Source organism: Trachurus trachurus (genome assembly GCF_905171665.1).
Source record: "Trachurus trachurus genome assembly, chromosome: 16".
NCBI classification, from domain to species: domain Eukaryota; kingdom Metazoa; phylum Chordata; class Actinopteri; order Carangiformes; family Carangidae; genus Trachurus; species Trachurus trachurus.
The window spans coordinates 5299218-5311728 of record NC_139902.1 but is presented as its reverse complement, the minus strand read 5'-3'; the positions used below and the strand labels follow the sequence as shown (position 1 = coordinate 5311728).

The window sequence follows — 12511 nt, the reverse complement described above, 5'->3', positions numbered from 1 at the left end:
TTGATTAACTGTTGTGCTATATACTTGAGAAATGAAGATAACTTGTTTTATGTAGACCAACAGGTCAAAAGCCAAAGATATTCAGTTTATCATCACATATGATGAAGAAAATCAGCAAGTCTTAGAAAGCTTGAAAAGCGAGTATTAAACCTTTCTCTTTGGAAATGACTGAAGTAACTGATGTTATTGGAGTAGTTGCAGATTTAAATTTCTGTTGAATGACTAATAAGCTAATTGTTTCAGCTCTAGGTGCGATTTTATCTGCTCACAGTGGTAACAATATGCTGCTGTACCCACACAAAAAAAAAAAGGTACCCATCCGAAAAGAGATCACTGAGACTCTGAGGAAGAACTACGCGGTGTGGAGTTCGTGCTCTCTGTCGGTTTTGCCAACTGCGTCGGGATTGGAGAGAGGGTCCAGGTCAGCAAACAGGTTGAACCACGCCGAGAGGTCCTTTGACGTCCCCGCCGTTTCTGTAAAATGAGTTAACGAAGTTGAACGTCATTGAAACAACTGCTGTGCATCTACTTAGGCCGCAGCAAAAATACAAGAACACCTCCCATTAAAGTCCCATAAAAGTTTGCGTCTGGCTGAAATGTGAAATTATGAATGGAAACGAGCCACAGGTTCTTAGACGGTACCCATAAACACAGGTTTTACTTGGACTAGCTTTTTTTTATTTAAATGTCTCGTATGTTTTACTCATTTGGCTTGGTCCTACCTTTCGGTGCTGGCTTAGAGGGGTTCTGATTGGCTCCAGATGAGAGCTCTGTTGTCTGGGCAACCGGCTGCGGAGCGATGCTGGCCCAATCTGAAACGGAGACGGCGCAGATTTGGATTAATCAGCAGGAGAAATTTTACGTGCCAAAGCATGACTCAACAAATAAATCATCCCACTCTCTTGCACAGATACAGTATGATGGAGCCTGACAAACGGCAGCAATCAAAATATTTATCACAGAAAAATCAAACCGGGCGATCGGTATTAGTGGTCGATGGGATGCCAAAGGTTTCGTTCAGAGCTTCGAGGCCTTGTTCCAGGAGACGTTATTTTGATTTTATCCTTTGTGTATCTTGACAATAAGGAGTCACTAGAGAGCAAAGTGGAATGTGAATGTTGTACCTAGCAACAAACAATCTTCACTCTGAATACAAACAAATGAATCATTGAAGCCTCTGGTTATTTTATAATGATATTTAATCTCTGGCTTCTTCCTTTAATGTGACCCCCCCTTATTGACATTTCCAGGAAGTTGTTCGGTTCAGGTTTACAATTGAAGACCATAAGCTGCAGCTGCAAGTCGTACTCTGTGCATTTAAAGGTGCGATTGTTTAATGAGAATTTTCTCCCTTCAAATTTTTTTTGTTACAACTTTGTTTTCACGTTCTCGCTCTCCTGCCATTTGCTTTTGATTTGGCTTTTTAGGCTGTACAATCAGGCTTGTAATTTATTTGCCTCGGCGGACCGGGTTGTTCCCAGGATTTTGCCTGTTTTGGGCTCCAACCCTGAGGTTGAATTAAGGTCACAGCCTTTCCGTCGTTTTTTTTTTTTTTTTTTTTTTTTCAGTAACCCTGAGAGCTTCTGTTATTCTTCCTGCAAGATCTCCTACAACAGGTCTTTAAGTTCTGTAGATCAAACTCTTGAACATTGTTCCTGGTTAGTTTCCTGAAGAGCTCTTGAGAGTCTGTAGATCTCAAATTGTTTTATAGCTGCAAAAAGAATCAGTGGGTTTCCAGGGCACCGTTGCAGATTTGTATGTGATCAGCAAGTTTTGCCACACTCCTGATGTATCACATGCTGTCTATGTGTTGTGTTGTATTTAACACGTGCAAATCAGCGTCTTCTACCTCTTCCCTACAGCTTGAATCGGCTTCAGGCTCACTCTGTACTTTCATATTGTTTTATACTTGAAAGCCAAATTCGTGCATTGACACAGTTCTGACTGAATGCTGTTGACAGCTTTTCACATTACTGTATTGCAGGTGTTTTGACTTCCCTCGATCTGGAATTCAAGCTGTATTTTAATGTGGAAAACGTCGAGCAGGTTGAATATGTTGTGACAGCTTTTTGAAAGGAGGAGATTGATCAGCTTCACCGGCCAGCTGGACTCTCAGTCTCCCTTTCAAAACCCGTCGCCCTCTCGCCTGCCTGTGAACCCACAGACCATATGCTTCTCCTGGACCCCTTCAATAGGCTTTGTTGTGAAGATGGGGGGGGGAAAAACCCAGACTTTTTTCTTCCCTTTTACACTTTTATGAAGTGGTTACTTTGCTGTACTACAAAGATACAATAGTATATTATTACAATCACGCACTAGCAAATTAGTTTTCTTTTTTTTCTCACCCAGGACATTCAGACACTGTAGGTCTACATTTCTTCACAACTGTATAATAGTGTGGCTGTGCGTAACCTTAAACCTTAAAAAGCTGCAAATGGAAGAAACCAAATCAACAAAACCAGACGAGGTGCTAGCAGCCAGTGCCCAGGCCGGGATGGAATGGAAAGTCGTTGGCAATTACCTATGGATAAGCAAAATGTAATTGCCATGTTGTAATAGCCGTCTGACTATTACTTCAACAGACGTGGGTTTGATAAATCATTTTAAAGCCGCTTTTTCTGCTTGTGTGGAAACGGCTACAGAAGTAGATGAGTTTAGTTGTGCTTTTTGCATTCCTAATTCAAACTCATTCATGGTAAATCAACGTAGTGTATTATTAAGGTATAAGACATATTAATAGTTAATACAAAATATGTATATTTAAGCTTATTTTGATGTTTCTGCATGTTTTTAGAAGGCAGAGTAGTTCTGGCTAATGATAGGCTACAAACCTTAAAGCCGCAGTGTGTAAATTATTTGGCTTTTTATTAGCAAAAAACAAATATTGCTTTCATAAATACGTATTTCACTGAAGTCGAATCACACCTGCATACAAATGAAAGCTTTCTCGTACCTTAGAATGAGTTGTTACAAGTCGTTACAAATACATAAGTGGGCGCCGCACCGAACCGAGGCGGCCATGTTGCATCGCCATTTTTTACGTTGAGTGGCAGTGTGACCGTAGGTAACCACGGAAACTCACCAAAGCTATTGGCTCGGGGAGAAAGTTTTCCAGGTAGCACTTGTAAAACTGTCACCACTGTGTAGTGTGAGGAAGGACGGAGGCACTGGTGTTGCATTCAGGTGCAGTCAGGCAGACAGCCGTCGGCAAACCAACCAGATGTCATTTTACTCCACGAGAGAAAGACGGTAAAACGTGGGTCAGGTAAACAATACCACATCACCATGACAACATATTGTCACGCCTGTATTGTTTTACCTCTTGTTTACATAGAGGCTTGTTTATCCTGTTACATGCAGCGTCTGTTGTCTGTCTGATGTCTGCCCGATTTCACGTGAATGCAACATCAAGAATACGTTCCGATATGCAACCGCACCGCTAGATGGAGGTAATTCCTACACATTATACCTTTATCTAATTTTAATAGAAAACATATCATCCTTTGTCACCTAACAAACTTTTTGGACCACTTCACCAAACGACAAACAAAACACGTTAACATGTCCCGACCTGAGAAGGAAGACTGCGGATCATTCAAGCTCTGGTCCAGCAGCTGAGATGGCAGGAAGAAGGAGTTCTCCTTTAGCTGGGCCTCCGCTGGTCGACTGGACGCTGCGGCCGGCCCCTCCTCGCCGTCTCCGAACACCTCCATCCACTCTCGAGAGAAGTCGCCCTCGTCCACGGACATGCCGCCCAGGATCTCGTTGAGTAAAGCCATGCTGTCCTTCTCCTCCCCCTCTGACTCTGTGTAGGCTGAGAGAAGATCTTCATTTCCTGGAATGATCAGGCAGAGGAATTCAGCAACAATGCACAATAAATTATGTAATAACACTACAATAATGTAACTCACGAGTTCCCAGAAACTGCTCACACATTCTTATGAGTCAACTGGAGGAAAACTAATCGGCCAATGTTTTGATAAATGTTAAGTTGTCTGGCATTTTAAAGCAAAAATGTCAAACAACAACAAGCAGTAGCAAGAAGCACCTTTTCGTTTTCCTCATCTTCAGTGAGGTGATTGTGATTGGACAAAACAATAATTTTCCCTTCTTTTTTTTTCACATCAAATTGATCAAGAAGAGTAGATTAATGACACTTATCATTTTCTGCAGCCCCAAAATAAATCCCATGTATTTTGCAGTAAATAATACTGTAAAAATATGTCATAGTTATATAAATGTAATGTTGTCCTTTACCTTCTGTGGTCTTATCGCTTGGGTTTTCACTTACTGGGGAGATGAGTCTATAAAGAAGATAAAATAGAGGATCAGTTTACAACATGTTGTGCATGCATAAAGCAACAGGTGTGTGCAGTGTTTGTAAAAACATTCCTGCTCCTCGCTGTGTGTTTGGTCTACCTGCAGGAGCACAGAAGATGAGATAAGCAGATTTTTCTTTTTTCTTTTATTGAACTCACTGGTCATCTGGACTCTCAGCTTTCTTTCCATCCTCTGCTGCTGCTGCTGTCGCTTTACTTTTCTTTTTCCCTTTCTTCTTCGCCAGCTTTTCCATGGGGTCTTGTAATGTCTGCAGGAACAACAAAGTTGTTGGTTATAGTTACCGGCCTTTTCTCCAGATTTAAATCTACTCGGGCAACTTTCAGATCAAGATGCTTCCTGACCTTAATTGTGGAGAACTCATAATGCTGACACCCCTTGAAGCTCTCATGAATGGCTGCCATAGTGTGGGATGTCTTCTCCCAGAAGTGCAAAAGTGTTGTCTGGAACAGAAGAACAAGACAGGGGTACACATTTGAATATCCAGTGTTTCCTTTGTTTGTCTTCCTTCCTGACTAAAAACAGCTCATTTGATTGAGCTCAATGCATTTGTGGTGTACCTGGTATGTGGTTAAAACATGAGAGAGGAGGTTGCAGCGGCTGGCTCCCAGCAGGTCTACTTTCTGGCAGACGTCGTTCTTCAGTTTGTCAAAGCTTGTTTTGGTAGTGCGCACCTGGGCCTGAACCTGAGGTACAATAGACAGGAAAATGTTCCAACTGAAGATCGGCTCTCGGTACAGGTTTGAACAGTAAAAACACAAAGACTGGGGTTCATGTTTCTGCTTGTGAAGGTGTAGGTATTCATATGTTTCTTTTTTTCTTTTCTTTTTTTTTATTGTGCAATACCATTGACAAACATTAAGCAAACATAAAGACATACGACAGGAAAGACCCAACCCGGCAACACAGCAGTCAAAAAAGTAAATGGAATTGTGATAAGGGGCAAAACAAGAAAAGAAGTGGAAAAAAATAAGTAAATAAAAAATAAATAAATAAATAAACATCAGCAGCCAATCAGTCAATCAATTTCCCTGCCCCTGTCCTTAATAAGTTTCTTGTAGCATCATTGTTTGAACCAATGAACCAACATTTACAGGCGTGTTGCACCCTCTAGTGGCATTTTATTAGATTTTTCTGCTTAGTGCCATTTGTGAGGTGTCAGTTTTGATGGCATGAGTTTGACATTAATTTATTATGGAAATATCACTTTTTGAAGGCTCTTTAACATATTTTTGGGTGTTTGTCTTGCCTTCCGGCCCCCAAAATGTGAGAACTGACAAAAAGATCTGTCATTTGCAGGCTCCCTGGGTTGAAATCCATTTGGTTTATGAGCTAATTACAATGATGTAATTAGTTTTCAGGGTGGGGCGGGACAAGCAGTGGTTCATTTGCATTTAAAGGGACAGGCACTGAAACCAGCCGTTCTGAACAGGGCTGTTTTGAGAGGATGAAAAGAGCTGTGAAGGTGTATTTTGGCGTATTTTGACCGAAGTATATCACAAACATGTCTTTAAGACACCCGGGAACTATTTTAATTTGTGGAAAAGGGGGCAGAATATGTCTCCTTTAATTTCAGGTTTAAATTATCATCATGAAGAAAACACTCTGATTCCAGCTCTGAATAAAAACAGTTTGGGTTCTGACTGTTGGTGGATGGCAGACACACTGTGATTTGTAATAACTAGTAAATATAATCTTAATTTTGACTATCAGAGCTGTCAGAGCCCTAAAACAGATCAAACCTACAGGAAATACAGCCATCACCGGACACGTTAAACTGTGTGACAACGGACTGACAAACCTTGCGGAATTTCTCCATCTGTTTATGCGTATCTGGGTCCAGCTCCTGAGACACGTCCTTCATCCAGAGCAACGCCCCGCGATACTCGGTCCTGGACTGCTCCATCCGGTTCACCGTCAGCCACGTGTCTGAGATGGCACGATAGCGAAAGGTTTCCACCTCCTGGTACAACCGGCACAGAGGGTTCCTCAGAGCCAGTCTGTGGGATACAGTGTTAGTTTCAGTATTAAGCGTAATATAAATTATCAATATTATTTTACATTTCATTCCACAAAAAGCACCTTGTAAATGGTAGTAAGTAATTGAACCAAGCTAGAGATCAAGACATTTTCATCCGCTTCAGTAAAGGACCAAAGGAGAGTAGTGAATGTCTCAGTCTTCACTTTTCTGACTTCTAATGGAAACTTTAATGTTGTCTGCTCTGTAATTGAGAATAGAGCTCAACATTTCAGGTTCAGGCTCAGGTTCATTTATTAGTACCTGTAGGTAAATTTGGTTTAGAGTTAAAAAGAAGAAGGTGGCATCCAGTTCAGTTCAGTTCAAGATATTTCATACAACACAAAACAACAATCCTCTCAAAACACATAACAGATACAAAGGACAGAGCAGCGCACAGTAATTGCCACTGGTGATGCTGCAACATCTTATTTGGGATGGGACAATGCTACTTTTATATCTTTTTGTTCTACATTTAGGGACTGTGAAACTATGTCCAGATGGAACAAGCTGATGGTAATCATGGAAATCATCGTTTGTAATGGAGTTGGACAATCCCTGTAACTGTTTGGTGTACAGGACCTCCATGTTCAGATCACCTTACTGGACCATTTAACGACCTGGTTCAAGGACTTTCCAGTGAGAAGAATAAAACTGGATTATCTAAATGTGTCACTCATACGGTGTCGATTTTTCACATTTTCCCACCTCTGCTGCGAGGAGAAGCAGAGAGCCTTCCCTGTGGCCTGCATGATCTTTCCAGCCCGGGTTTTGTCCTGGGAGCCCTGGGAGCGCAGGAACCGACCCAGTTCGTTCTCCTCCTGGGAAAGAACTGTCCAGCAGAGGATATATAGACTTAATGATTCAGTATCGCACAAAGAGTAAAGACATGATTTACACCTTTAATCTTAACTAATCAGACTAAATGAAATGGAATGAATGGGCTATTTCTGTTATTGTTTCACAGAGAAGTCAAGAGAGTTGCTATGCCGTCCTCATGTGGGTTCTTTTTTGGTAACCCTGAGTGCTGTGTTGTTCCTGTTTAGACTCTCCTGAGGCTTGATGTCTCAGAGGGAAGCCCCCGGGTGAGTTCCTGGTTGTCGGGCCTGTACTGCTGGTAACATACTGTAGGGGTGAGGTGATGAGGTGGTTAAGTGTTATCTGGCACCCCTGGCTACACCAGGAATGTCACTTTACTGGTAAGAGGAGGGCCAGGAAGAGCGAGCGTTAAACATGGAGCAACATTTACATTGTAAAGTTGGGGAGCCAAACTGCTGGGTAGAGGTGTGTGGAGAAATCTTTATCTAACAGAAGAGTGTGTTGATGTTTATAAATGTGTAATCTTCATACAGTTACATGGATAAATGATTTATGAACTTTCTTTCCCTTTTTTTCACTCTTATAGATTTTGGGGTATCACTTTATAATAAGTACACACTATTTAGCATTAGTTTAGCTTTAAATACTGAATTCATCTTTTATAACACAGTTAAAAATGTTTTACTCATAACTGATAAGCACTAACTGTACTTATAAACTTCATACTAATGAGTATTCATTTGTTACAAATAAAGAATTCAGTATTTATTAATGCTTAACTAATGCTTAATAGTGTATACTTATTATAAAGTGTCACATATTTTTGGTTATATATATTATTATTATTTATTTAATTAAAGGGATAGTTCACCCTAGAATGATATTTCGCTCATTATCTACTCACCCTCATGTTGACTAAGGGCTGGAAGAATTTTCAGAGTCCACCGTCCCTTCTCTGAGTTACAGGGGGTCTTGGCGTAGCAGTGCATTTCATTTCGCGTGATTCGCAGTAACCGCACTGACGCCGGCGCAAATCACGCGAGATTTGGACGGACCAGGAAGAGGAGCTTCGAGAAGCTTCCGCTACAAACAAGCTTAAAATATAGACTTATTTAATTTTTTTCGGGACAATTACGCAATTTGGGGCTTCAGCACAAGACGGACATTACATACGAGCATCATGGAGGTATTTGGATGTTTTTTTGTGTGTGTTTTTTTACGAAGAGCTCTGGTGTCCCTTTGCAACCGTTGCATTGAAATGCACTGCTACACCAAGACCCCCTGTAACTCAGAGAAGGGACGGTGGACTCTGAAAATTCTTCCAGCCCTTAGTCAACATGAGGGTGAGTAGATAATGAGCGAAATATCATTCTAGGGTGAACTATCCCTTTAATCTATTTTATGTCTATTTTATTTTGTCATTATTTTCTTCTTTTCATATGAATTTTTTGGTAATTTATTTGTAAGGGTAACAACGTGTGGGTGGGTGGGGGGGTAGAGGGAAACTTGTGTACTACTGATTTCTAAGTGTCCCTCTAAGTAAATGTGTAGACCAAATAAAAGTGTAATAAAGAAATATATCAAACAGAAGCGACCGTACGTACAACAGATCCTCCTCTGGTACTGCTCGATGACCTTCAGCAGCTCCATGCATGTCCTCTGGATGGAGTGGAAGACCTGCACGACACATTAAAAAAACAAGAAGTACAAAGTCATTTCCTACACAGGACATACCTAACCCTTGTTACACTCCATCACATGAAAATGATCAAAGAGCCGTTTTGTAATCTGTGCTCATTGAAAGTTCAAACAGTGTAACTACTACATGTGTGTTGATTCTAAATGATTTGTCAATCTTTGATATTTCTAAACTCAAAAAGTGTGTCATCTTCGCTGGACTAACAGCAGCCAAGAAAATGATTGCAACTTGCTGGAAGCCGCCTGATAATCTAACTATCAAATCTTGGATCCTCTCCCTTTTGGACGTCATATACATGGAGCTTTCAACGGCTCCAGTTAATGGTGCTAATGACCTGGTAGCACTGCTGCCTCTTTGAAAAACATGCTGGTAAAATCAACATTTTGCCACTAGCTCTCTCACCTTACTGCCTTTAGATGTCAAGTCCCTTCTGTCTTTTCTATATATGTTTGTGTGTCTATATGTGTCTGTGTCTGTGTTTTTGTTACTTTTAAATTGTTTTATTTCATTTATTCACTTTTATTCAGATCATCTGCACTCTTACTGTAACTGTCATCTTTTTTTTGTAATTAATAAAATTTTCTTGTTTTTATTGTCATTACTATCACTGTGTTCTCTGGTTTCCCATGACACGTGGTCTTGGGCCCAGTGTTGGTATTCTTGCTGCGAGACTCTACATATTACAGTAATATTGTATCCCCTGTACCTCTGTTTGACTTGTTAAATGACAATAAAGATTTTGATCACAAAAAAATAAGTACAAAGTCAAAGAGTGTTATTCTAAGCTGAGTAAAGCTTGTGTGGGTATCTGAATCTATAGCTGTTAGCTTTGGGTATGACAACCACCACAGAGATCATGCTAAGTCTGTGACCCTTTATTGATTTCAAGATGTAAGAGCTGCACAGTGGATACCATGCAGCACTGAAACATACAGTACACATCAAAAAAAAGAATTTAAAGAATGATCCCTGATACAGCTTTGAGTGATTTATTATAGTGAGAGTCGGGGGAGGGGGGGGGGCTGGTCTGAATTAAGGCTGGATGTTCAAGCTTTTATAAAGTATCGATTTCAGCCATTAAATTCATCTCACCCCTGAAATGGAAGCGCAAGATGATGGAGGTTGGAGGCGCAGCAGCTTAATGTATGTTTTAGGCCTCGAGCAAGCGCTGTGACATTGGTGTGAATCAAAAAGCCATTTTGGTCAGTGCGGATTTCACCCTGAAGGGAAAGTATCTCCTGTGTTTCTTAATGTTCCTGTGACGTGACCAAAGGCTGTGGGAAGCAAACATGGCAGTCACGGAGCATGCTGTGACAAAAAACAAAACAAAACTTTGTTCCCCAGCAGACAGGGCCTCGTTTCCCTCCTCACCTCCAGCTTTGCGTCCAGATCTGCGTCTGACGCCACCACATGTTCGTCCTCCTTCTTCCCAGTGACTTTGATGAGCGTCTGCTTGGTTTTCCAGTACCTCTGCTGGAACTTGTTCACCACAGATGAGTCTTGGCTTTGGATGAAGCGGTCGAAATAATCCCTGGAGTAGCCACTGCAATGACATGTCGGGTTACACCAATGTTTGACCGCAGCTCAAGCCTATTATGAACTGTGTAAACTCATCGATTGATGTGTGAACACGAAGATATACTCACAAATGTCCTCCCTCCATTTTTCACGATTGCCTGTGGAGAGAGTGGGTTCAGAGATAGTTTGAAATACAGCACACAGCAGGGTCTATAGGACAGCTGTAGCACTACACCTACAGTATACAGTACAGTATGTATCACTGTGCAAATACTTCCATTGCATTATATGGACTGTTGAAATCAGTGTTTTCTCTGAAACTCAAATCTCAGCTACATTGGTGAAGAACCTATATCACGTTTCACTGTTCACCTTAACATCTCTGTTCTGGCAACATATAGCCTACAAAAATGTACCAACTACTGACTACTCATGGGAGGCTACCTTCTGTCAAAGTCAACTTTATTGTCAATATCGCTTAAACAACATAAAGAGGACCGGAATAAAGTTTCTCCCATATCCACAATGTCGTTAAATAAATATAGGCTACACACAATATAAAAGATAGACACTCATCTGACATATAAAAATATGTATAGTGCACATGTGCAGTGCATTTGTTTTCAGGTTACGGTGCAAAGAAAGAAATGTCTAAGTTTGCCAAGTCCTATTTGTAACCCTCTATTAATGTTTATTTATAATTGATTATGGTCATAATGGCTATCATTATTAGATCAGATAGGCTAATGAGTCATATGCACATAACTAGCCTACAATTTTGAGGGAGGCTACTTCCTTGACTTGACTTGACTTGACTTGTAGCTATTTCTGACACTGTAGGCTACATTTTGCAGATAGCTTTAGTTTTACTCAAATAGGATAACGCACTCCTCCTTATAGTGGGCGGTAGACTGTTTATAGCCCACTACAGTATTGGTAGTTTTGCTTAAAGGAGTCGGACGTGAATAGACTGGCTCAGTAAAGCTACTGACAGCACATTAAACCGGACTGGGACAGTGAAAGCACCACCTGAGAGAGTGAGAGCATCACTGCTGTGCATCAACAAAGGGATGAGATGAATAATGAATCACTACCTTATAGGCTAACGTAACGCACAGCTCGCGCGGCGTCACGACTCATCTTTAAAGGGACGAGCGAAGACGTGAACGCGCTTCACATCACAGCATCTTGATAATAAAGCAGAAGGACACTGCGACGGTTACAGTATGTCACCGAATAAACCAGCGGCGGAGAGAAATACCGTATGTGATACGGTGACACCAATATGCTACATCCGCGCGACCACCGGAGGAAAAACAGCGCGTGCCTCCCCGCGAGCGGCAGCGCTCCCCTCCTCCTCCTCGTGAACATCACGTTAAATCATCACAGATATGAGCAGGAGACCAAAATAAAAGCACGTACCTCTCCGTGTCGGTAACATGTAGGAAAGGCTGCTTGTATTCCTCTGAGCGGTGCACGGACAGCAGCTGTAGCTCGCTGACAGGCCCGGTGTGTGTAGCATAGGCTGTATGTGTGTGTCTGTGTGTACACACAGCTGCTCGCTCAGTTCAGCGCATTATCCTCCTGCACGGAGCCCACAGCCGACGTCATTCTCTTCCGACTCTAATTGGCCGGATATGCAGCGCGCATCGTGTTCAAATGTTTGTCTCGGGCAAACACAGCAGTTACTGTACAGGTGTGTGAACACGACCTGTCTGTCTGTCACTCTGTAAACTGATCTTTACGACTATGGGTCAGAAAATAGTCATAAAACAGATATTTATTAAAAGTTGCAGATTAAATATAATTTTGGGCCCATCAGCAGATCATAATTTAATATATGAAATAATAGTTACAAGGTCTAATATCTTGTTGTGCTTTTGGACAGCCTCATATGTCCTGGGGCTAAACTGCAGACCTTCTGTGCTGCCCCCATCTGGCCGTAAAGAACAATCAATTAATGCACAAGTATCTGCAGTATGCTCAGCAAACAACGTGTAGCTTCATTATGTGCTCAGGAAGCAGCAGGTACAACAGCAGCATGTTTTCAGAGTCACTCCAGGTCTTAGAAAAGCCTTCTGTTTCCCCTAGGCTATGTCCTCCAACTTGTCTGTTAGACT

The 12511-nt window shown here is 41.5% G+C and overlaps 1 protein-coding gene across 1 annotated transcript; it reads right to left on the bottom strand.

The window, feature by feature from the left end:
* Positions 1-352: 352 nt before the first annotated feature.
* ica1 (islet cell autoantigen 1) lies at positions 353-11914 on the bottom strand (the record flags this gene model as incomplete). Its single annotated transcript, XM_083989639.1, has 13 exons — positions 11814-11914; positions 10520-10549; positions 10245-10416; positions 8779-8851; positions 7064-7187; positions 6140-6338; positions 4899-5024; positions 4683-4781; positions 4479-4588; positions 4258-4304; positions 3572-3835; positions 723-812; positions 353-474 (listed from the first exon to the last, which is right to left on the bottom strand). The coding sequence occupies exons 2-13, from the start codon at positions 10534-10536 to the stop codon at positions 353-355; spliced, it is 1443 nt and encodes a 480-aa protein (XP_083845765.1). The 5' UTR covers positions 10537-10549; positions 11814-11914.
* Positions 11915-12511: the final 597 nt, after the last annotated feature.